The following is a 26,928-nucleotide window of genomic DNA, read 5'->3' as shown; positions in this document are numbered from 1 at the left end:
GAATATCGCAATTTGAACTCATCACAAACTTTCAAAATCTTACCTTAATAAATGGCCGCTCGACCCTTGTACCGGCCAGTCGATATGTGAACAGTGGTCCCTTCTTTTATCTCCACGGCGCCACCGACTTGCTTTTCATTTATACCACTCACCATGTTCTGGTTTAGTTTTGTCCTTTATGACGCGAGAGAGCAAGATAGGGAGTCTGAGTCCAGTAAGCTTCTTTGAACACAAACTTTAATTACTTGAGAGGCAGGTTACCTTTAGAGCTATCGATATAACAACAACATGACGACTAACTTATCTCAATGTTCACTCGTGTAACTCGAGAACTAGACTGGAATGTACGAAGCGATTGCATAACCAGTCCAGAAGGTTACATAACATTCGAGGGTTACATAACCTTTAAGTGTTACATAAGAAAGATCAGCTGATCGACATTCAAGAACGGTCTTGTCGAAGAAAAGCAAATGTTGATTTCCTGAAGGTTTTACATATCATAACAGGTTTCCCCATTGAAAAACGGTAAAACCCATCGTTAGAGATGCTATGTTAAGCAAAACAGTCGAGAAAAGAAATAGCTTAACACACGAACGATCAACCGGTGCAAAATACATTCAAAACCGAGCGCGAAATGGAGTTTTTCTTTGTTTCCGATCACGGGCATGATCACGTGGATACTTTGGGAATTGTCATTGGCTTGTAAAGAGAATCCGCTGGCTTGCCTGATTGCAGTCTCAAGAGAAGCACACGAAATTTTTGCTGATTTCTCTGATGTGTACCCTGCCTTTGGACGATGGATTAATCTTGGATCCGTGTTTTGAAGATGATATAAATAATTATGTGAACTCACTCTATGTAGAAATAATCGAGAAGAATCGAACGTACTACAAATGAAAGGTTTGTGGCCAAAAGTTGTCAAGGAAACAAAGAATTGAAACCCCGACTCGAGTTGTGTTCACGGCAAAGGTGAGAAATACAGAAGCCAATCACAACTTTGAATGTGACTGCAAACGTGTTTTACCCTCATTATTACAAAAGATGGATTGATTTGCACTTAGTGTTTTATAGTTTTGGCGCCAGAGCGTTGTCCCAGGGAGTCAGAGGACCAACCCCTCTTTTTATTTAAAGTCGCGAAAAATCCATTATTCAAAATAACGGTCAGCCAGAGATCACGAAAAGATCTGAAAGATGTATGGAATGCGCTACGAATTGTAAGTTAAAATTTCGTTAAACGCTCAAATGTTATTCAATATTTAAAAAAATCTTTATTTGTTTTTTAGTTTGACTTGCTTCCTCTGGCAACCAGTACAAAAATAAACGGCCACCATACATCAGGAACCTTCAAAGCTACAGTAACGCTTCAAAACGAAAGCGCGAATCATGGATACCACCTTAGGAAGTATGAGAGAAACCAAGGTGATCACAGTGTACCAGAACCCAAATCAACAAAGGTTGACCGTAACAAGCGTTAAGCAACACGTTTCAATATGGCCATCTCGCGCCCGATTCCTTAGTCTGTCCCTTCCAGTGAAGTAGCATTGGTGCCAATAGAGTCAAGTGCGTCTCATAACGAACAAACATTTGTACAAGAGAAGAAAGCGACTATGGTGAGTTGGAATTCTAGCCTACAAGTGGATGTGCATATTTCGAAGCGCTTCCATGCTTATGATTATGTTTGTATTTGGCTATTATCAATTTCCCCATGACTCCAATCTGACCATGACAGTTCTTTTGGATGTTCTTGTGAGATGGGCTGCAAACTATGACCTAACTCCTGTACTATATCTACAGTTTGACAACTGTGTTAGAGAAAACAAGAACCGGTTCATGTTTGCTCTACCAGCACTTCTTGTTGAAGAGGGGATTTTTGAGGTTTGGGGAGCTTAGAACTTCCAACATTGCACAGAGTAGACTCTTGAACTCTTTCATGATAATCTTATTTTTTTAAAGTGCTGTAATAAGCTAAGTTCCCTGCTAGCAGAGTTCACTTTTTTCTTTGTGGGTTTTAGATGGGTAAATGGATAAAAGAATAACATTTTTAAGTGACGTTAAATCCAAAGCAGCCTCAATTTACAAAGCAATAACACAAAGAGTTGATCATTCAACAGAGTCAGTAATGTAGTAAGAACTGCGGTTTGTTTGTTAACTGCAGATCAGAGTAAACTTTCTCCCAGTGGGTCATACTCATGAGGATATTGATGCTTTATTCGGTGTTTATTTGAAGCACTTGGATAAGCTGGATGTTTATACAGTTCCAGGTAATAAATAATGACAAGAGATCATAACATTACATGTAGGTTAGTGCTTTTGTTAATTGTTGTTTTATTATTGCAGTCTTGATGTGCCCGTGTTTCAGGTTAAATGCACAGAAAAAACATTGGGCCTGATGCCACTCATTTATATTCATTTATATTTGCCTCAATAAAGGAATGAGAATTTAAGAGTGGCATCAATCTGTCAGCACACTCTTATTTCAAAAGTAGAGGGTGTGTGAGATAGGGAGGGCATATAGAGAGAAACTTACAAGTTATACAGTGCATGTGTTAGCAGTGCAATGTAATTCTAAATTTCATCAACTTGAATTCTCCCCTTTTTACAGAATTACTCAAGGCACTGGAAGATTGCATGAAGCATCCTACTCCCAAGCCATTATTTTATGCTGCAGATTGTCTATGACATAAAGTCATGGATTTCAGATCATGCAGAGGAACTACATGAGCACACTGTTCCAAAGTGCTTTAAATTTAAGTTAAACGATGAAGGGAAAGCTACAATGCATTACAGAAACTGGAGCCATGAGCTGTGGCAAGGGCCAATTGTAATTCTCAAGGTGTGCACATCGTTTTTTGTGTCCTTCCATTGTTTCCTTCTCTTCACTGTTGTTGGGACCAAAAAGTCTGGCTAGAGCTTCAAACTTTTGACTAAAATTGATTTGAGAAATTGAACTGAATTAAAGAGGAAAATTGAAATTTGCAGTTTGAATGCTGTGTATTTACCTAGTATGCAAAACAATAGAAAATGACCAGTAAAATTGTGTGGTACGTGAAGGAAATTCTTTGCTGAAATTATTTTTGCACTTGTTTGGATAAGGAGAATGTAAAACCTGTAACCATGCGGCAATCACTAGACTACTTTGATGCTTTCAGTTCTGATGTTTCTGTTATGCCAGTATCTAAGCATTTATCTTGTTTGCTAATTTTTTTTCTTTTTGCATTTGATTGAACAGAGCATGCCTCATGGAAAGCCTAATCTTGTAATTCCTTCCCTGGCCAAATTGGATTTGGAGGCATTAAAGAGAGATATACTTAACAAGTATCAACAGAATATGCCTCAAGCAGCATCAGATTGTTGGAGAAGTTGGCTGGAAAATGTTGAGAGAGAAATAGCAGCAGTGCCTGATCATTATGATTGGCTAGTGGATACACTGAAAACTGCTGGAAAAACTGCACCACTACCTTTGGCTGCCCAAATCCCAAATGATTTCTTAGAGCTTAGGGAAAGAGAAATCCAGCCTACCCAAGAAGTGAGTACATGATGAGAACTGAAATAAGATTAAATATTGCTCCCAGAGCTATGGGAAAAGGCACGGTCTGAAATTACGCTTTCCTGGTCACCAGTGCGACTAAAAACTTTGCACTGGTGACCAGAATTTCACAATTGGTCGCCAGCGGGCGATTGACTATTTCATGCCATGATAATTATACAAACAATAACTTTGATTTTCAGCCAAATCGACTTTTTATGTACATGTATGATTGTGTTATATTTCAACACCAGCGATGTTGAATGTATTTGATAATATCATGTGTAAGAAGATGCTTTGCAATAGTATCATTTATGCTTTTGATATTTAAACTTTTCAGATTTGCACTGGCCGATATAGAAATCCCAGAGAAAGGAAAGCACCAGTGGAGATGGTGGATGATGATTTTCTTACCTCTCTGGAAGTTGGCTGCTTTGTGGCCTTGTATTTTAGCAACTATGAAAAGGAGCCAGTGATAAGAAAAGTAATTTCCATTGAGGATAACTACTTTGAAGTGCACTATTGGAAAGGAACATATCTAGGGAAGTGGTCTCCTCAGCACATACCCCGCAGAAGAGCACAACCATGGGTGGAAAGGCTGGGTAAAACATGTATTGTTTGCAGTTCTTTCCAGCTCACTGAGGACAGCAAACTTATGCCATCGACGAGAAATTTTCTAAAAGATCGGTATAATGAACTTAAAAACTCAAGATCATGAATAATGCATCAGCATTGTCTTGTTCTTTCTCGTTTGACTAAATTGTCTTTAAATAATGTACATGCAAATATGTTTAACTGTTTCAAACAAGTTTGTGTAAACAAGGGAAACCTAAAAGCATTACCTTGTCCTTGCCTCTGGACTCCAAGACAGTACATACAGTAGAAGTATTTTTTGTGTGAATACCATTAATAGTTTGTAAATAGTTTTAAACATTTGTTAGAGAATTCTTAGATTGACTTAATAAGACATAACTATTGAAGTCATTCAAGAAGTTGTGATTTTGGGAGTGTAAAGGAATATTCGGTCAATCTGCAATGTATGACCATTCTGTGAGGGCCTCAGAATTTCTGCAACATACCATCATTTCAGGTGGCCCAAGATTTCTTCAGTTTCAATATTTGAGGGGGTTGCAGAATTTCTGCGGCATGCAGTCACAAATAGGGCTGCAGAATTTCTGTGGGATGCAGTCACAAATGGGGCTGTAGAATTTCTGTGGCATGTGGTCACGAAGGGGGGGCTGCAGAGTTTCTGTGGCATGCGGTCACAAAGGGGGCTGCAGAATTTTCTGTGGCATGTGGTCACAAATGAGACTGCAGAATTTCTGCAGTATGCTGTCACAAAGGGGGCTTCAGAATCACTGTGGCATGTGGTCACAAGGGGGGGCTGCAGAGTTTCTGCGGTATGTGGTCACAAAGGGGGCTGCAGAATTTTCTGTGGCATGTGGTCACAAATGAGACTGCAGAATTTCTGCGGCATGCGGTCACAAAGGGGGCTTCAGAATTTCTGTGGCATGTTGTCACAAATGAGGCTGCAGAATTTCTGCGGCATGTGGTTACAAAGGGGGCCTGCAGAATTTCTGTGGCATGCGGTCACAAAAGGGCGCTGCAGAATTTCTGTGGCATGCAGTCACAAAGGGGGCTCCAGAATTTCTTTGGCAGGTGGTCACAAATGAGGCTGCAGAATTTCCGCGGCATGCGGTCACAAAGGGGGGCTGCAGAATTTCTGCAGCATGCGGTCACAAAGGGGGCTGCAGAATCTCTGTGGCATGTGGTCACAAAGGGGGCTTCAGAATTTCTGTGGCATGTGGTTACAAATGAGGCAGCAGAATTTCTGCCGCAGGTGGTCACAAATGAGGTTGCAGAAATTCTGTGGCATGTGGTTACAAATGGGGGCTACAGAACTTCTGCAGCATGCGGTCACAAAGGGGGCTTCAGAATTTCTGTGGCATGTGGTCACAAATGAGGCTGCAGAATTTCTGCGGCAGGTGGTCACAAATGAGGCTGCAGAATATCTGCCGCAGGTGGTCACAAATGAGGCTGCAGAATTTCTGTGGCATGTGGTTACAAAGGGGGGCTGCAGAATTTCTGCGGCATGCGGTCACAAAGGAGGCTTCAGAATTTTTGTGGCATGTGGTCACAAAGGGGGCTGCAGAATTTCTGTGGCATGTGGTTACAAAGGGGTGCTGCAGAATTTCTGTGGCATGTGGTCACAAAGGGGGCTTCAGAATTTCTGTGGCATGTGATTACAAGTGAGGCTGCAGAATTTCTGCGGCAGGTGGTCACAAATGAGGCTGCAGAATTTTTGCGGCATGCGGTCACAAAGGGGGCTGCAGAATTTCTGCACCACCCATTTATGTGGGCAGTAGAAATGCAAACTACACTATTCAACCCAAATTACTAACATATTAAACTACTTTTTTATCGGACGTACTCCACATTGCAGAAATAAATATCTTAATTGCTTTTAAAATTTTGTCCGTGAAAACTCGATATTTTAAATGATTTCTATAAACGTGCATACAAAAACTACAGCTTTGTGTTAAAAAAAGCTATTTTGGAAAAACGCAAAATATTTTGAAAGCGTTAACGTCGAGGCCTATACATTGCAGCAGTGAGGAATGGGAGAAGGGAGAAAAGGCAAGTGTGAAGCATTCAGCTGCTTTTAAGCGCTTTACACATGCAGACACGCCGCCGCCTGGTTAGCTCAATTGGGAGAGCGCCGGACTGCTGTGCGGGAGGTCGAGAGTTCAATACCGGCCGAACCAATACTCAGGGTCTTAAAATTAATTGAGAAGAATATGCTTCCTTTCTTTAACATCAGGAAATGGTTAGATATTCTAGTCTCATCGGATAGGGACGAATAAATGGAGGTCCCGTCTCCTGCAGGGTTGGGGTAGGAGACGTTAATTCCACGCACGAGATTACTGTGTGATGGATGTCCTCCCTGGGGCGGGTTGGGCGGGTAGGTGAAATCGCTACGGACTAAACACAGCTGCCAGAGGCGCCTGTCTGATTTCAACCTTAAAATTGTAACTAAACACGTATGTTGTTTAGAGAAATAGAGACCTTTACCTTTACCTTTACCTTTACCTTACACACACAAATAAGTCTCAATTTTTTTGTCCCAGATTAATGTTCGTAATCCTATCTTAGCTCTCCATATATGACTTACGACATTTTCGAGCAAACACAGTTTCTGCACCATCTTGACAAGCGCAATTTAATCAATAGCCCTTTATGTTACTTTTGTTAGGTGGTTAAACAATAACCAGTTGAAGAGATTACCGAGAAATGATAAAATGCAACGTTAGGGTTAGAGAACATTCTATGTCCACTGAGATATCACCGCTCTACGCTTGCGATATGTCAGTGGACAATCAACCAAGTTTTGATGAAACCCTGATTTTCTGAGACTCTCAATAGGCAAAAGACGAGAAAATGCTGTAGAGAAAAATGAAAGCATTCGCTGTTTAGTCCACAAATGTTCCTGAAACTTTTATGGAGCTGTTTCATAGGTCTCCAAACCCTTTAATAAGATCCTCGGTAAGACAAAGTTCTGTGTTCGCGATAATAGTACTTATACTGCAGTCAATTTAGGCTGCAGCTACGGTTGTTTTTTACCAGTGTTAGTGACCCAATGATATCTAAGTGAAACGTTAACAGCTTTAAAGCTCAGAAAATTCTCTACAAAGATTGCTGGGGTTTCGAAAGTAGTGAAATAAACACTATTTGTGGTTCTTTTATTTTGCGGGTGACCATGGGAAATGACCCTGTTCCTAAGCAGCCCTAGAGCTAATTAGTAATAAAGGGTAGAGAGGGAATCAAACAAATTTTTGGGGATCCCTTATAAGAAGGATGTAATCGAAGAGATTATGGATTAAAAAGTTTTAACAGACATCCACGAACGAAGAGCAAGATTTCGAAATACTTTGATTGGTTCTTACCAAAAAAATCTCTAGATACATGATAGTATTGATGATAATGATCACGCTTTAGGAATAATAAAGCAGCTAGCGCTGAATACTTGTTACACATACTAACTGTCGTCATTTGTTGACAGGTTCTTGTACAACAACCTGTTGGAGGACTTGCCTAAAGACATATTCAATAACAATATCAAACTAGGATTTCTGTAAGTTCCTAGTTTTAATCCCACTGACTTTGGAAAAGAAAGACGAGAAAGGATAAATATATAATTTCAGCGATAGTTGTAACAGTAAAAGCTTTACACTGGTTAAACTATGTGGCCAAAGTCTCAAGTTTTTATTATTGTTTGATACATCAGTCTTAATAGACCCGTCAGCTTAGCTTGAGTTTCGTCTTACACGTAGAAGGACTATTTTTTTAAATTTTTTCAACTGCGAAGAGTAGTTGTAAAACTTCTCTATTCTTTGACGCGTTTCGTCTAACTGTCGTGGACTTCTTCCGGGAGTTTTAGCTAAAACCGTGGCCACCAAAATATATTTTTCACCTTGCCTTACACATTTTAGATTTTTTACAACTTGGCCTGTTCCTGTGCGTAAGCCCAGCCAGGCCTCTATGGTCATTGGTCCCCCGTAACAGATCGGCTAACTTCGGCTCAGTGCTACTTGTAAAACTCCTTGAAGAAGTCTACGACAGACGAAACGCGTCGGAGAATAGCTAGAGAAGTTTAACAACTACTCTTAGCATAAGTGCTGCTCACTAGTTTAGTTTTAAAAGAATAGTTTATACACATGAAGATTATTTGTCTTCATAAAATAAGTTTAATCATTAATAACTAAGATATAGCCTAATTTCCTTTGGAGCATTACTGGTGAGAAAAGGGAGGAGGGAAGGAGGAGAGGAGTGGACACTAGAGAACTACTTTTGCTTCCCAAAGAGTAGGACGTGTCGTTGCCTTGCTTAATCGTCCTCAATTCTAAATCTACCTGTCAAAATAAGTTTGTTAGTCACGCCGGAAGGTAAACAATAGGCCATCAATGACAAAACATCACAAAGTCTTAACCCACTATGTGACATGTCAAAACACTTCAGTGCATCCATGCGAGACTAGGAGAATGGTGCTAGTAGCCAGAGGATGTGGACGTACACGTTGACGCTCCACCAAAAATTATCGGAAGTTATGAAATTTTAATATATGCGCTAGCCAATCAATAGAAAGGCGAGGAGAGAAAGGTGTTCCAGTAAAGATAGTGCATCTCCAGATGAAAAGAAACTAAAAGACGTTTGTTTGAAGTGAAGGAAGGCACCTACGCTACAAGCTTCGACATGGTGAGCAAGAGTGAGGACGAGAAAGCGTTACATCACCACCCAGTAAAATATTAACCCGCCTAAAAAGTCTTGACACAATCGACGAAGCTCGAGAATGGCTTAAGAAAATAGAAGAAGCCAATAGGAAATTTATCCAAGAAATTAACAAAGGTGTGAAATTTCTTAAGGAGGACATCAACACCCATTCAAAACACAAATCAACTGAAGAAGTATTATCACTACGCAAACAAGCTGGTTTACCAAGAAGCGAAAAGGCAAAAAGGAGAAACGAGAGAACACCGAAGAAATGATCAGTTCCATCATAAAAGAAAAACTGCAAATAGCGGACGCGCGGAAATTGAATTGCAACGGCTGCACATCAAATGGAAAAGTACCCCAAAACCGTCAGAACCTAAGCCCAACTCTAACTCCCTCTCTCCGCTTTACCGAACGTCAGAGAAATTTGAAGCAGGCATAGAAAGAAAACGCCTTTTGCAATTCAGGAAAACGATATCGTAGAGAGCCGTCGTCATTAATTAAAGAAACTAAAGAGGGCAAGAGAAAATGGCCGCCCCGAACCGCAAAAACTCCACTTGAACGGAGATCATATCCCACCTTAGCTTTATTTATTATAGTTATATCTACACTTGTATTTTCCCCTCTTTGTTCAAATGTATCTTATCAATAATTTACGGGAGTTAAAGTTATTCAAACTCCTCATAGACTTAATCCACGGTGGCCCCTTAAAGTTATCACTAGCTAGTAAATAGATAAATGGAAAAAAAAATTACGACTTTGATTCTACAAAATTATTTTAGATTTCCAAAAGCGATCGAGCTTCAAAAGCGATCTGAAAATGATGAAAGCACGTCCGCTTGCACTCCCTCGGCACAAAAGAAACGGAGCCAATTTTTTTAATTAAAACAAATTCTCCTTGGAAAGACTTTCGCGTCATTCTATATCAGCGCAAGTTAGATACCAAATTAAGAGAATTCCAATTTAGAGTTCTAAATGAAAATTATATTCTGCACAAAATGTCTCTAGACCCTCGTGTTTAGGCATCTTTTGATGAATTCCTTAGGCATTTCTATGTACAACGCATCTCCGTGTCTAAATTCTAGGATCAAATTGTGAATTGAAGCTCCACGTGCACGCTTGATTCAAATTATAGTTTTAACGATGAAAGTATTTTATTTGGAAAGTCAGTCGTTGGGCTGTATATCAAAGGATATATAACATATTTTGAATACCATAATTCAAACAGGTAAGAAAACGATTTATGAAAGCAAGAGGAGTTTGTTGAGGGCATCATTCAGTGTTTTCTAAGCAAAATGAAACATCGAAAATCCCAAGAGTATCAATGGAAATAGCTAATAAAAGGAGTGAATTAGATATCTTTCTCAAAAAATAGAACAATGAAAATATTTGATGAACATTCCATTACTTTTTCCAAGTATTCCTTGCAAAATTTTTGAAACATATTTACAATAATGAACCTGTTAATAATATAAGTAATCATGTAGAATTCGTTTAATGTTAGCATTGTATATAGGATAATAGTTGTAGAATTTCATTGCAAGCAGCTCATGGTGAGTAATGTATCGTAATTGATATATTGTGGGTAATGTGTTGTAATGCAGTTTATGTATTGTAAGTAATATAGGTCGTAAGAGAAGATTTGCATTTAAAAAAAAATCAAAACACAGTCTGGTCATATTTAGAGTACATGGGTTACTAATTTATTGTAGCTTGTTGCGTCAAAAGGTTGTCTCAATGTGACTGGTTTTAAGGTTCTAAAGGAGTACAGCGTTGACAAGCACACTCAGATTTTCTATGCACTTAATCCTGCTTAAAAGATCGATTACAAAGCCAGTTGAAACAGAAATAAACATTGTAACTACTCTTAACTTATCACCGATGACAAAGAAATCGTGTCAGCAGAAGGCAGGAAAATCACATGCAGATCCGACCGCTATGACTCTATGTGCTCTTAGCATCCAGCCTCCGATGGTATGTCTACAGAAGGCGTCCACAGTAAAGCAGTGCTGGTCCGCCAATAATGTGGGTGGGGCAGGCTCAGTACCATGGGTCCAGATTTTTGCTACACTCCAAACGACAAGAACTACTGGATTATCGCAAAACTGGACAAGAAAGAAAGTGTGAAAGAAGTATTTAAGGAAAGGAGCATTAAAATAACATTTAAGGCGAAGAGAAATCTGGGCGCGGCAACAGGCTTACGAGAGTATCTAGAGGAATTCTTCAATGATAAAGTGTCTGATTGGGTCAGTAAAGTAGCTCAACTGGCAAAGTTTCCTCAGACACAGCTACAGATACGTTCTGTCGCTTTCACATCGGTGACCTAGTACCTAGGAACACTGCCTGACAGATAGAATCTATTAATACCACTGAAAAATGCAATATCTCATGTACTTATATCTGTTATAACGGAACACAGGTGTAATGAGCTAGATACGGATATCCTTGCGATCTCAGTCCACCTGGGAGGCCTGTCCCATGGAAATCCAGACCGGGAAGCAAGTCGGTAGTGCGTTTCATCAAAGTGACAACGCTCTTCGTTAGGCATGTCACATATCAAACAAATTAGCTACCTACAAGACGTCTTTAGCTCAGTTGGCAAAAAACGCAGTCAATCGCGAGAGAGCAGAAGAACTCAAAGACATGCTAGAGATGATTAGGGCGAAAATACCTCAAGACATCACGCAGCCGCGCAGAATGCTGCTTGCGACATGTACTTACAGTGCCCATTTTATGAAGTAGGAATTAACAGTTTGCATGAAACATAGGAAAAATTTTTTATACACTGACTGTGAAGTTTCGCAAATGGTTCATCGGATTATACAACCTGAAGATTAGCTTCCCTAATGAGTACCGATTGAGTCGTTTTTTTTTCTCGGAGGACCTTCAAGTTGACCGCTGATGGGCTTAATAAAGTACACGGCTGTGTCGCAACATTCTGCACGTTGCGAGTATTCGACCTGAAAGCTGAAAAGGAACATTGGTGTGGCTGACAGTACCTCGTCGTTTATGTAAAGACTCTGACTTTTTCGACAGATCAGAGGCAATGTGCCAGTTTTTCGAAAAAAGTGGTTATCCTTTTTCTGTTATTTAAGCGGGCCATCAGTGCGCCCCACTTATTGATCGACAGTCAGCATTTCAAACGTCACATAAGAAGAATTCACCCACCGCATTCCATGCACTCTCACATTTCATCCCCACAACCACGCAGTTAAATCATTATTGTCTGAATGACTTCAAAACAATCAAGGGTCTGGCACTATTTTTTCGCAACCTCCACTTATTATACTCAAACACGACAAAATCATAGGCATTTTTTTGGTCAGAGGTTCACTTTAAACTAATGACCAACCCAGAACTTTCAAATGCGTACGATGCAATACTTGTCCTTTAATTCATAACGCTGAGAAGATATCGCGACCCAAACGATGCATTAAGATTAGTGATTAGTTCACGTGTACCTCCGCTACTGTCATGTTTTGCATAACTTGCACTTATTGCAAAAAGATATACATTGCCGAAACAGGTACACTACAAAGTGGTCGTTTCCGAGGACAGCTTTGCGACGAAGACATGTATAACAAGGACGCGTCAAAACCAGTGGCTAGATACTTTAATCTGCCAAATAATTCTTAGCAGCATATTGCAGTCTGCGCCCTTTCCTTACACTCAGGAAGTTTGGAAAGCCAAAAAACTTTTGAACGAGAGTTTATCTTTCAAATCGGCACTGTTAATGCCATAGGTATCAATGGATGTTTCTTATTCTACCAATTTATTTTTGTTTTTCTTTTCACCTTATTCCCACCAATAGCGTAACTTCACTTCCTGCATATTAACACACGTACAACGTACAATTCCTCCATTCGATCTGACGAAGGGCTAACCCTGGAAACGTCAGCTTTGAAACCTTTTTAAACGGTGGCCAATTTACATTATCAACTCAGTTGATAAAATGAAGTTATCTGTTGTTATCCCCACCCACGCAGCGCCACAGTTTCTTTTGAAACTTACCCTCTTTATTTGCTTTTCTTTACTTGTAAGTTTGTAGCCTGCCCTTTTTAAGCAAAGAACACATCAAATCCATCCCGAGTAGGCATGAATATCAGCAGATCAGAGCAGCAATTTTCTAGCGATTTTAGTATTTGCCATAAGCCCCTCGGTGTAATACCACTGGAAATTTTTATATTCTGATGCCCTTTGAATAAAGTAAATTGAGTAATGAGGGAACAATGAAACATCCTCTTAGGTGACGTTACATATAGTGGTTGCAGATTTTGGGCGAACGAACTTTTGGTGCCTTTGATATGCTTTTTTCAGTGTTTTACACCTACACACACGCAGCGAACGAGTATCATATCTTAGGTCTTTTAAAAGAAGACATAAGGCACACAACATTTTCGGGCAAACACAGTTCCTGCACTATGTTGACCGGCACAATCTAATTAACACTCCTTCATATTACTTTTGGTAGGTTTTTGGAAAATAACCAGTTCAAGAAATTACCACCAGGCATTTTCAGAACCAATACCCAGCTGAGATGGCTGTAAGTTTAGAGTCTGTCTTTTCTGTGTAAGAAGCGCGTCAAATTCAACGCGCACTGGTGAAAATACCAGCAGATACGAGCAGCTTTGTCTAAGCTCCAAATAAAATCAGCTGCGAAGTAGCAATGTTCTGTTTACGCGGACAGAGAGTTTATTTTTCCCCCTGCGAGTACAATTGTCGAAGCGGTGGGGGGGGGGGGGGGGCGGATGGCGGCGGGGGGCAGGACGGTCGCTTTGGACATTACTGATCAAAGACTATTCGCGAAGGAAATTTGTCAATGGAATTTCCTTGGACCACAATTTCCTTTGGTTTTTTTTTTCTCTTTTTGTCAAATACTATACTTACGTATATGTGCACGATCCTTCGCAGTAAAGCACTATTTAAGCAATAGTGAAAATCAGACCTGAAAAAAATTCAGGCCTGTACGGGATTCGAACCACTGACCTCTGCGATACTAGTGCAGCGCTCTACCAATTGAGCTAACAAGCCAACTGGGAGCAGGCCATCAAACTAATTCGACTTAAACCCGTAAGATGATAAATCAAACAACAAACATATGAAATACATATATATGAACTGCGGTTATGAAACGTATATGTGCACGATCCTTCGCAGTAAAGCACTAAGGCCTGAATTTTTTTCAGGTCTGATTTTCACTATTGCTTAAATAGTGCTTTACTGTGAAGGATCGTGCACATATACGTTTAATAACCGCAGTTCATATATATGTATTTCATATGTTTGTTGTTTAATTTATCATCTTACGGGTTTATGTCGAATTAATTTGATGGCCTGCTCGCAGTCAGCTTGTTAGCTCAATTGGTAGAGCGCTGCACTAGTATCGCAGAGGTCAGTGGTTCGAATCCCGTAGAGGCCTGAATTTTTTTCAGGTCTGATTTTCACTATTGCTTAAATAGTGCTTTACTGCGAAGGATCGTGCACATATACGTTTCATAACCGCAGTTCATATATATGTATTTCATATGTTTGTTGTTTAAATACTATACTCTTAACTCTAGTCTTTTACAAGTTTTCCTATGTTAGAGAGTAATCGATAAGTGAAGCGACATCACACAGCATCGATCTCTAAACTCCATACAACAAATCGAAACAGGGTTAGGTCATAACCCATAGGGCACTCCTTAATTTACTTGTTGTTGCATCTTTGTGGTATGGAAGTCAAACGTACTTGCTTGCTTGTTAAACTTGCAAAAGAAGGGCATCAAAATGTTATGAGGTCTTTAGTTAATTCAGTACGATTTAGCCATTCGTCATGTTTAGTACAAAGTTGATAGGGCCACTCGAAATCAATGGGAGAACTACTTGAAAAAGAGGCGAACTCAGATTTTATATACGCCTAATGATGCTTGAAGGACCGATTACAAAACCACAAAAAAGAGAAGTACTAGTAAACATTTTAACTACTATTAACTTATCACCGTCGGTTAAGGCTCTTAGCAGCCAGCCTCTGATCACGAGTCTACAGAAGGCATCCACAGTAAAGGAGTGCTGGTTCGCTGACGATGCAGGTGGGGAAGGCTCTACCATAGAAATCAAGATATAGTGTGGCATAGTGGATATCTTGGGTCTAGAGTTTGGCTACTTTCCAAACGACTGCTGGATTATCACAAAGCCATACAAGAAAGAAGGTGTGCAAGAGGTATTTAAGGAAACTAACGTTGACATAACAAGGGAAGGGCGCGGCAATAAGCTCACGTGAGTGTCTAGAGAAATAAGTTAGCGAGAAGGTGTCTGATTGGGTCAGTGAAGTAGTTGAATTCGCAGATTTCCCTCAGGCCACCGAACACTGCCCGACAGCCTGGATCTACTAAAGCCACTTGAGAATGCAATATCTCATGTGCTTGTTCTGTGATACCTGAACACTGGTGTTATCACTTAGATAGGGACATCTATTAGATCCCACTCCGCCTGGGAGGCCTGTGCCATCCAAGCCGGGAAGTAAGTCGGGAGTACGCTTTATCAGTCAGTTACAAACCCTCGTTGATCACATCACAACTCAAACACACCAGCTACAAGATGAGTCTTTAGTCAAGTCAGCATGAAAGGCAGTCAATCGCGAAAGAGCAGAAGAACCAATAGACCGGAAATAGAGGATAAAGGCGAAGTCAGCACTAAAGATCAGGTCACCAACCAGAATGCTATTGTCTCTTGCGACATATACTTACAGTTGCCAGTTTATCATCAAGTGCAATAACAATTTTCATGAAACATAGGAGTAACTTTCCCTTATGCTGACTGTGGGGTTTCGCGAATAGTTCATCGGATTATTCACATTGTAGATCAGCCTCCATACTGTATAGCATCTAAAATTGCCTTTTTAAAAAACAGCTTCAATAATGGTTATAGAAACCGTACAAAACGAGCTCTCTATAATTTATTTATTGAACCCTCTTCTACAAAGTACTTATACCGGCAAATAGCCACGGAAACTACTTTGTGATTAAAACTGAAAAACGTAGGCGCAGGTAGAGGATTTATAATCATTTTCCTTATTGTTTCGCTCTCCTTAATTTTCTCAACGGACCTTGAAATTTACCGCCGAAGGACTTAAAAAAGTACCTGCATCTGTCGTCGCATTCTACGCGATGCGAACGCTAGACCTAACAGCTGAAAGTGTCGGTAATTTGGTTGACTGTATTTCATCCCCGAGAATTGGGCCTCTACCTGAATAAACAGGAATTCCATGATGCTGACAAGCCATCAAAATATTCCCCCCACGTGTGTATGTGGGGAAGTTTTTACTTCAGACTACGCCATGATTTGTAAACGAGAAGGATTTTTCGTACAAAGACATGATGATCCGAGAGACCTGGTATCGGAACTTTTGAGTGCGGTATACGGCGATGATGAAGTTGATCCGTTCCTCCAAGACATCAGTGAATCACAGCTGATCAGAGGAGCTTACAAAGCATAAGGCACAAAGTTGGACCTTCACACACGTGCAACCTGCAAACACCAACGATCGGCATTCTCAGATGTCAGGGTCTGCCACCCAAATGTCGAATCACATAAGAACATAGAGCCATAACAGATCTAAAGAATGCATATGAATGACAAGAACAGCCATTTTATGCCTTTAAAAGCACACTCAACCCACAGTTCGCTCCGACGAAGGGCTAACGCTCGAAACGTCAGCCTTTGTAATCGTTACGGCGGCCAATTTACCATTTCAACTTTGTTGATATATCCAAATTATTTCGTTACCCCCACCGACGCAGCCCCAAAAATTTTCTTTATAAACTATCAGCCTTTATTTATATGAGTAAAAAGAACAGCCAGTACTCAAAGAGAGTTCTCGAAATTAGGCACTAATCATTTGCACCCCTAATATTTACCACACTCGGCCAAATGAGCCTCGCGGCGCTGATAGCTTTAAAGAAGGGAGAGCAATATGCTCTCTTATTCCTTTGAAGAACCTCCCTCATCTGCCTAAAGGGTTCAAGGGTAAACGAGGAAAGTCCCCAGTAATGCAAGGAATGCTCATTTCACGTCCAGACAACAGAGTTAGCAATTCGATCGTGAAATTTTAGATTTTAAGTCCAGAAATATGCTTTAAATTTTCATAGAGCATTTCATACGTTCCCAAAATGAATTAAAATGAAGAACGTGTCCACGAAGATTTCAAAGGATCGACCCCAAAACTCAAAAAGAAAAACTGGTTTCTTTTTTGGTTACTTCTGGGGGAAGATAGATCACCCCCAGGTTTTTCTAGGTTTTCACTAAAAAATCACCCCAAAGTAGGTCAAATGTAAAAAGCCCTTACTACAACTGTATTTAACAAATTACTCTGACGGTTTGCATACACACTGGTACATCCTTAAGAAGAGTACGATACAAGTTTCAATTGATTTGATTGACGGCTTGATAATCAACAGAGGTGAATAAATTGGTGTGCTTTTAAACTTTTCGATTCACTCAAATATTTGATAACTGAAGTCAGATATCTCTTAAATTATTAATCAGTCAGTTGAAGAAATTACCATCAGGCACTCTCAGTAACAATATCCTACTGAGACGGCTGTACGTAAGGAACCTGTCTCACTTAAGCTTGTGTAAGGAACGCGTCAAATTCAACTCGTACTGGTAAGAATATCACAGATGAGAGCAAGGATCTGCGGTCGCAGAACAAAAACAACTATGAGGTAGAACTTTTTCGATGCGAATGTAATGGAAGGCAGGGGATAAGTTTCCTTGTGAAGAAAACTGTATTGTCTGCTCAGAATAAAAGAAAAAAAAACAATCAAGCGAACTATAGAAAAGTACTGATCTTCAAACGGAGAACCATAAATCGAACACGAGTACCGTGCAGTACTCATTAATTTATCCATTTTTGCAAAATTTGTGGTATAAAAGTAAAAATACTAGCTTCTACATTAATAATCATCAGCTCGCGGGAAGAAAAAAAGAGCCTCAAGAGAGGATATTGTGATGCAGTAAATGTTTTTAAACTAAATTTTCAAAGTGAGATGAAGGCACAAAAAGTAAACTAAGAAACAATATCCTTTTCTCGAAGCTCTCAATAGAGTGGTCTTGCATTCCTCTCCAGAAAAACTGTAATCCCCTTTTGGCAGAGGTTGTGATCATCACTTTTGAAGAAAGGCTGCACTTTTGAATTATGCGATAAGATCACAACTTATTTCAAACTAGATAATTACTAGTTATGCAACACCTTCGAACGGTTATACCGACATGAAATATCCTAGGAGCTGTGAATACTTTTTCAGTATACACTATTAAATACATATATCTTATTAACCAAGCGTGGGGGCCGTACTGGGAGAATATCGGCCCGAGGTCTTGACAGTACGGACCGAGCGCGGCGAGGTGCGTACAAAAAAGACCGAGGGCTGATATTCTTCCAGTACGCTCTCGAGAAAGCTTGGTTAATAAGAGATTTATTATACGACTGAAGTTCAAAGGGACACAAGTGCGGTATCATTCGGGACCATTGGGGACAGTGCCCGGTGCAATACTGAGAGAATATTGACCGGCAATAGAACATTTTGATTGGTTGATTTTAGCTATTGGCCCTCTGACTGCCTGAGTCGTAATAAAATAGAACAATTTTAACAGGTTTGAATGCCGTTTGCAATAAAGCAAACTCTTAAAGGATGGATTGCAAACTTACAGAATACAGACATACCATAAAAATCTAAGAGTGCAGACAAAGATTTGCATGACAGGGTAATTATCACTTTCGACAAAAGAATTAAAAAAATACCTAGTTTGAATGAATGAAAAAAAAAACGCTGGGATAAACAATGGCCACAACTTTTATTTGCCCGATGAAGTTGTCAAAAAGCGACTAAGATTCCTTGAAATTGTCGATACAAGGCACTAGAGGTACTCTCACAGGGACTTTGCAACGCTATGAACACCCAGCGGTTCTCTACATTCTCTTGTAGACAACTTTCTCACCCAGACATTTAATGTCCCATTACTTTGCTGTGTCCTGACTAATCCACCGTGTGAGACTTCGAAATTACAGATTACATATCACTGACTATAACGCATGCAAATTATGCTTCATGAAGCCTGATCAAAAGACTAACATGCCGGTTCTCTTTTGATCCTCCCTTTTGAACTCTTAAACCAATTATTTTAAACAGGATATCTTTATATGGTCATGACATAAAATTAAATTTTATATCGTGACCATACTTGCATGGCAATATAAACTTGAACATAGCGTTTTCATTTGGGCCTGCTAAAATAAACACACTATATCGCTCCTCTCTGTCAAACGTGATAAATAAATGGTAAAGCGTTTACAATTCTTTATTGAATGTATTATTTTCTAATAATTAACACATATAACAAAACGGCTCTCACTAAAATGGATATATTGTTACAAATAACAGGGCTGCGATCTATCGGCGTTCGGTCGCCAGCTGAGGCGATAAACATTTGGCTGAAAAAGATTACTCGATAAATCAGTTAAAATTGTACAATGATGTTAATTTGTATTCGTTTGCGCATAACTATAACACGTAACCTAAACCAAACAGCAAAGGTTCTCTTACGTCGGACTCGCCTGCGCCATATCAAAAAACCTCGAAAGTACAAGTTTGTCAAGGCAGTACGAAATCAAAGAGAGAAGCACTTTAAAAGGATGCTCATCTATGTTTTATATGAGCTTAGTGACGCTAAAAGGACCGATTAGAAAAGGAATAAAAACTGAAGTAAACATTGTAACTACAATCGTGACTAAGATCTCGAGACAATTCGTCTGGTATCCTTTACACCTAAACTCTCCGCCGGCTGATCTGTTACTTCAATGCAATGCAATCAACGTTCGATTTGGTAGGATTTTCATAAAGCGAGAAATAATAAAATGCAATCTTAGGGAAAGAAAAGAGATAGAGAACATTCTACGTGCACCAACATGAAATAAATAACTATATACAAGAGTTCACCGCTCTACGCTTGCGAGATGTCGGTGGACGATGAACCGTCGTCATCAATTAAAGAAACTAAAGAGGGCAAGAGAAAATGGCCGCCCCGAACCGGACAAACTCTACTTAACGGAGATCATATCCCAGCTTAGCTTTATTTTTTATATGTATATGTACACTTACATTATCCCCTATTTGTTCGAGTGTATTTTATCAATAATTTACGGTAGTTAAAGTTATTCGAACTCCTTATAGACTCAATCCACGGTGGCTCCATAAAGTTATCACCAGTCAGTAAATAGGTAAATGGACTATTGCTTTTCGCAAAGATTACGACTTTGATTCTACAAAATTTGTTTAGATTTCCAAAAAAACAAGGCTATTGAGCTTCAAAAGCGATCTAAAAGTGATAAAAGCACATCTGCTTGCACTCCCTCGGCACAAAAGAAATGGAGCCATTTTTTTTTTCAAACAAATTCTCCTTGGAAAGACTTTCGCATCATTCCATATCAGCGCAAGTTAGATACACAATTAAGAGAATTCCAATTTAGTATTATACATAGAATTCTAACTAAAAATTATAATCTGCACAAAATGTCTCTAGACCCTCGTTTTTAGGCATCTTTTGGAACAGTTATGATGAATTCCTCAGGGATTTTCGTGTACAATGCATCTCCGTGTCTAAATTCTAGGATCAAATTGTGAATTGGAGCTCCAGTGTACGCTTGATTCAAATTATGGTTTTAACGATGGAAATATTTATTGGAAAGTCAGTCGTTGGGCTGCATATCAAAGGATATATAACATTTTTGAATACCATAATTCAAACGGGTAAGAAAACCATTTATGAAAGCAAGAGGAGTTTGTTGAGAGCATCATTCAGTGCTTTCTGAGCAAAATGAAACATCGAAAATCGAGAGAGTATCAATGGAAATAGCTAATAAAAGGAGTGAATTAGATATCTTTCTCAAAAATAGAACAATAAAAATATTTGATCAACATTCCAATACTTTTTGCAAGTATTCCTTGCAAAATTTTTAAAACATATTTACAATAATGAACCTGTTAATAATATAAGTAGTCATGTAGAATTCGTTTAATGTTAGCATTGTATATAGGATAATAATTGTAGGATTTCATTGCAAGCAGCTCATGGTGAGTAATGTATCGTAATTGATACATTGTGGGTAATGCGTTGTAATGCAGTTTATGTATTGTAAGTAATATAGGTCGTAAGAGAAGATTTGCATTAAAAAAAAATCAAAACACAGTCAGGTCATATTTAGAATACGTGTGTTACTAATTTATTGTAGCTTGTTGCGTCAAAAGGTTGTCTCAATGTGACCGGTTTTAAGGTTCTAAAAGAGTACAGGGTTGACAAGCACACCCAGATTTTATATGCGCTTAATCATGCTTAAAAGACCGATTACAAAGCCAATTGAAAGAGAAATAAACATTGTAACTACTCTTAACTTATCACCGATGACAAATATATCCTCTAAGCAGAGGGCAGGAAATCACAGGCAGATCCGATCACTATGACTCTATCTGCTCTTAGCATCCAGCCTCCGATGGCATGTCTACAGAAGGCGTCCACAGTAAAGCAGTGTTGGTCCGCCAATAATGTGGGTGGGGCATGCTAAGTACCATGGGTCCAGATTTGTGCTACCCTCCAAACGACAAGAACTACTGGATTATCTCAAAACCGGACAAGAAAGTAAGTGTGAAAGAAGTATTTAAGGAAACGAGCATTAAAATAACATTGGAGTGGAAAAAAAATCTGTGCGTGGCAACAGACTTACGAGAGTATCTAGACGAATACTTCAGTGATGAAGTGTCTGATTGGGTCAGTGAGGTAGCTCAACTGGTAGAGTTTCCTCAGACACAGCTACAGGCACGTTCTGTCGCTTTTACATCGGCGACCTGGTACCTAGGAACACTGCCTGACAGATAGGATCTATTAATACTACTGAAAAATGCAATATCCCAGGTACTTATATCTGTTATAACGGAACACAGGTGTAATGAGCTAGATAGGGACATCCTTGCGATCTCATTCCGCCTGGGAGGCCTTTCCCATGGAAATCCAGGCCGGGAAGCAAGTCGGTAGTGCGTTTCATCAAATTGACAACGCCCTTCGTTAGGCATGTCACATTTCAAACACAGTAGCTACATACAAGACGTCTTTAGCTCAGTTGGCAAAAACGCAGTCAATCGCGAGAGAGCAGAAGAACTCAAAGACATGACAGAGATTATTAGGGCGAGAGTACCTGAAGACATCACGCAACCGCGCAGAATGCTGCTTGTGACATGTACTTAAAGTGCCCATTTTATCAAGTAGGAATTAACGGTTTGCATGGAACATAGGAAAACGTTTTTATACACTGACTGTAAAGTTTCGCAAATGGTTCATCGCATTATACAACCTGAAGATTGAGTCGCTCTCTTTTCTTGGAGGACCTTCAAATTGACCGCTGATGGGATCAAAAAAGTACCGGATGTGTCGCAACATTCTGCACGTTACGAGTACTCGACCTGAAAGCTGAAAAGGAGCATTAGTGTGGCTGACAGTACCTCGTCGTTTATGTAACGACGCTGATTTTTTCGACAGATCACAGGCGATGTGCCAGTTTTTCGAAATAGGCGGTTATCCTGTTTTTGTTATTCAAGCAGGCCATCAGTGCGCCCAACTTATTGATCGACAGTCAGCATTTCAAACGTCACATAAGAAGAATTCACCTACCGCATTCCATTTACTCTCACATTTCATCCCCACAACCACGCAGTTAAACCATTATTGTTTGAATGACTTCAAAACAATCAAGGATCTGGCACTATTTTTTCGCAACCACCACTTATTATACTCAAACGCGAGAAAAACATAGGAAACTTTTTGGTCAGAGGTTCACTTTAAGCTAATGACCAACCCAAAACTTTCAAATGCGTACGATGCAATACTTGTCCTTTCATTCACAACACTGAGAAGATATCGCGACCCAAACGATGCATTAAGATTACTGATTAGTTCACGTGTACCTCTGCTAATGTCATGTGTTGCATAACTTGCACTTATTGCAAAGAGATATACATTGCCGAAACAGGTATACTACAAAGTGGCCGTTTCCGAGGACAGCTTTGCGACGTAGACATGTATAACAAGGACGCGTCAAAACCAGTCGCTAGATACTTTAATCTGCCTAATCATTCTTAGCAGCATTTTACAATCTGCGCCCTTTCCTTACACTCAAGAAGTTTGGAAAGCCAAAAACTTTTGAACAAAAGTTTATCTTTCAAATCGGCACTGGTAATGCCATAGGTATCAATGGATGTTTCTTATTATACTACTTTATTTTTGTTTTTTTTTTTACCTTATTCCCACCATTAGCGTAACTCCGTAACTCCACTTTCTGTATATTAACACACGCAAACTGCACCATTCCTCCTTCCGATCTGGTGAAGGGTTAACGCTCGAAACGCCAGCTTTGAAACTTGTTTAAACGGTCGTCAATTTACATTATCAACTCAGTTGATAAAATCAAATTATCAGTTGTTACCCCCACTCACCCAGCACCACAGTTTCTTTTGAAACTTACCCTATTTATTTGTTTTGCTTTACTTGTAAGTTTGGAGCCTGCCCTTTTTAAGCAAAGAACACATCAAATCCATCCCGAGTAGGCGTGAATATCAGTAGATCAGAGCAGCGATTTTCCAGCGATTTCAGTATTTGCCATAAACCCCTCAGTGTGATACCACTGGAAATTTTCATATTCTGATGCCTTTAGAATAGTAAATTGGAGTAATGAGGGAACAATGAAACATCCTCTTCGGTGGCTTTACGTATAGTAGTTACGGATTTTGGGAGAACGAACTTTTGGTGCCGTTGATATGCTGTTTTCAGTGTTTTACACCGACACACACGCAGCAAACAGGTATCATATCTTAGGTCCTTTAAAAGAAGACATAAGACACACAACATTTTCGGGCAAACACAGTTCCTGCACATTGTCGACCGGCACAATCTAATTAACACTCCTTCATATTACTTTTGTTAGGTTTTTGGATAATAACCAGTTGAAGAAATTACCAGCAGGCATTTTCAGTAGCAATAACCAGCTGAGTGTGCTGTAAGTTTACAGTCTCTGTTATTTATGCAAGGAACGCTTCAAATCCACCGCGCATTGGTAAAAATACCAGTAAATACGAGCAGCTTTGTCTAAGCTCCAAATAAAATCAGCTACGAAGTAGGAATGTTCTGTTTACGTGGACAGAGAGTTTATTTTTCCCCCTGCAAGTACAATGGTAGAGGTGGTGGGTGGGTGCAAGGTAAGTCACATGCTGCCTGTGGAACCACCGCTTCTATCCCTACGCTTGATGGCTCTCGGTTCTGCTTAACCCGAACACTTCATCCCATGCTCATATATATATAAATATATCTTTAAATTTTGGTCGCTATGGACATTACTGATCAAAGACTATTTGCGAAGGAGCTTTTTCAATGAAATTTTTAATAGACCACAATTTCCTTTCGTATTTTCTTTTACTCTTCTTTTCAAATACTATACTCCTAACTCTAGCCTTTTACAAGTTTTCCCATGTTAGAGAGTAATCGATAAGTGAAGCGGCATCACACAGCGTCGATCTCTAAGCTCCATACAACAAATCGAAACAGGAGTCAGGTCAATAAACCGTGAGGGACTCCTTAATATACCTATTGTTGCACCTTTGTGGTATGGAAGTCAAACGTACTTGCTTGCTTGTTAAACTTGCAAAAGAAGGGCATCAAAATGTTATGAAGTCTTTAGTTAGTTGAGTACGATTTAGCCATTCGTCATGTTTAATACGCAGTTGACAAGGCCACTTGAAATCAATGGGAAGGCTACTTTAAAAAGAGGCGAACTCAGATTCTATAGGCGTGTAATGATGCTTAAAGGACCGATTATGAAGCCACTAAAAAGAGAAGTAAACATCTTAACCAGTGTTAACTAATCACCGTCGGTTAAGGCACTTCAAGTCGCAGGCAGCCTCTGATCACGAGTCTACAGACGGCATTCACAGTAAAGGTGAGCTGGTTCGCCGACGATGTGGATGAGGAGGGCTCTACTACAGAAATCAAGAGATACTGGGGCATGCTGGATACCCTGGGTCTAGAGTTTGGCTAATTTTCAAACGAATGTGGATTATCGCAAAGCCATACAGGAAAGAAAGTGTGGAAGAAGTATTGAAGGAAATTAAACTAACGTTAACATAAGAAAGGAAGGGCGCGGTGATAAACTCGCGAGAGTGTCTAGAGAAATCAGTTAGTGAGAAGATGTCTGATTGGGTCAGTGAAGTCGTTGAATTTCGCAGATTACTCTCAAGCCACCGAACACTGCCCGACAGCTAAGATCTACTAGAGGCACTGGAGAATGCAAGATCTCAGGTATTTATTCTGTGATAACTGAACACAGGTGTAATCACTTAGATAAGGACATCTTTGAGATCCCAATCCGCCTGGGATGCCATGCTGGGAAGCAAGTCGGGAGTACATTTCTTCAATCAAACTGACAACCTCCCTCGTTGATCAGATCACATCTCAAACACACCAGCTACAAGATGAGTCTTTAGTTAAGTAGGCACCAAACTCAGTCAATCGCAAAAGAAGAACCAATAGAAAGGACATAGAGGATAAAGGCGAAGGCACCACTAAAGATCAGGCCAGCACCCAGAATGCTATTGTCTCTCGCGACATGTACTTACAGTGCTCAGTTTATCATTGAGCGCAACAACAATTTGCATGAAACATAGGAGTAACTATTCCTTATACTGACTGTGGGGTTTCGCGGATAAGTTCATCGGATTATTCACCCTGTAGATCGGCGTCCTTACTGTATAGCATCTAAAATTGCCATTTTAAAAAGCAGCTTCGATAATGGTTATGGAAACCGAACAAAACGACCTTTATGTGAATTTGTTTATAGAACCCTCTTCTACAAAGTACACATACCGGGAAATAGCCACGGCAACTAGTTTGTGATTAAAACTGAAAAACGTAAGCGCAGGTAGGCGACTTAGCTATTTTCCTCATAATTTCGCTCTCTTCAATCTTCTCGGTGGACCTTCAAATCTACCGCCGATAGACTTAAAAAAGTACCTGCATATGTCGTCGCATTCTACGCGATGCGAACGCTAGACCAGGCAGCTGCAAAAGGGTCGGCAGTGTGGCTGACTGTACTTCATCCCCAAGAATTGGGCTTCAACCTGAATACACAGGAATTCCGTGATGTTGACGAGCTATCAAAATATTCACTCCACGTTTGTATGTGGGGAAGTTTTAACGCTAGACTACGCCATGATTTGTAAACGAGAAGGATTTTTCATATAAAGACATGATGATCCGATAGACCTGGTAGCTGAACTCTTGAGCACGGTATACGGTGATGGTGAAGTTGATCCCTTCCTTCAAGACATCAGTGAGGCACAGCTGATCAGAGGAGCTGAAAAAGCATAAGGCGCAAAGTTGGACCTTCACACACGTGCAATCTGCAAACACCAACGATTGGCATTTTCTGATGTCAGGGTATGCCACCCAAATGCCGAATCACATCAGAACATAGAGCCAGATCTAAAGAATGCATATGAATGAAAAGAATAGCCAGTACTCAAGGAGAGTCCTCGAAATTGAGCACTAATCATTCGCAACCCTAATATTTACCACACTCGGCCAAATGAGCCTCGCGGAGCTGATAGCTTTAAAGAAGGGAGAGCGATATGCTCTCTTTTGCTCTTTGAAGAACCGCCCTCATCTGCTTGAAAGGTTCAAGAGTAAACCAGGAGAGTCCCCAGCGATGAGAAGAATGCACATTTTCACGTCTAGACAACAGAGTTGGCAATTCGATCGTGAAATTTTAGATTTTAAGTCCAGAAATATTCTGAACAGTTTTCATACAGCCATTTCATGTTCCCAAAAATTAAATTAATGAAGAACGTGTCCACTAGAGCACCAGGCAGTCGTGACACATGCCAACACCCCGATTTCAGTGAAACTTTGCCAGTTTTCGAAGGATCGACCCCAAAACTCAAAACGAAAAACTGGTTTCTGTTTTGATTTCTTCCGGGGGGAAGATGGATTACCCCCCGGTTCCTCTAGGTTTTCAATAAAAATCGCCTCAAAAAGGTCAAATGTAAAAAGCCCTTACT

General features: G+C 39.9%; 1 protein-coding gene and 1 pseudogene across 2 annotated transcripts in view; both read left to right on the top strand.

The window, feature by feature from the left end:
- The window catches only part of LOC111319404 (uncharacterized), a 44,967-nt gene that overhangs the window by 5,847 nt on the left and 12,192 nt on the right, over window positions 1-26,928 (top strand). The window contains exons 3-5 of the mRNA XM_088749599.1: window positions 7,587-7,658; window positions 13,266-13,337; window positions 23,805-23,876. Coding sequence (XP_088605725.1) covers window positions 7,587-7,658; window positions 13,266-13,337; window positions 23,805-23,876 — 216 coding nt within the window. The remainder of the gene's footprint in view (window positions 1-7,586; window positions 7,659-13,265; window positions 13,338-23,804; window positions 23,877-26,928) is intronic.
- Window positions 1,639-4,510, top strand: LOC148739903 (uncharacterized; annotated as a pseudogene). The gene is made up of 5 exons (XR_015996066.1): window positions 1,639-1,875; window positions 2,156-2,261; window positions 2,603-2,833; window positions 3,230-3,526; window positions 3,867-4,510. The product of XR_015996066.1 is annotated as an uncharacterized LOC148739903 (transcript).

Source organism: Stylophora pistillata, chromosome 2, assembly GCF_964205215.1.
Source record: "Stylophora pistillata chromosome 2, jaStyPist1.2, whole genome shotgun sequence".
Classification (NCBI taxonomy): domain Eukaryota; kingdom Metazoa; phylum Cnidaria; class Anthozoa; order Scleractinia; family Pocilloporidae; genus Stylophora; species Stylophora pistillata.
This window is presented reverse-complemented; position numbering and strand designations above follow the sequence as displayed.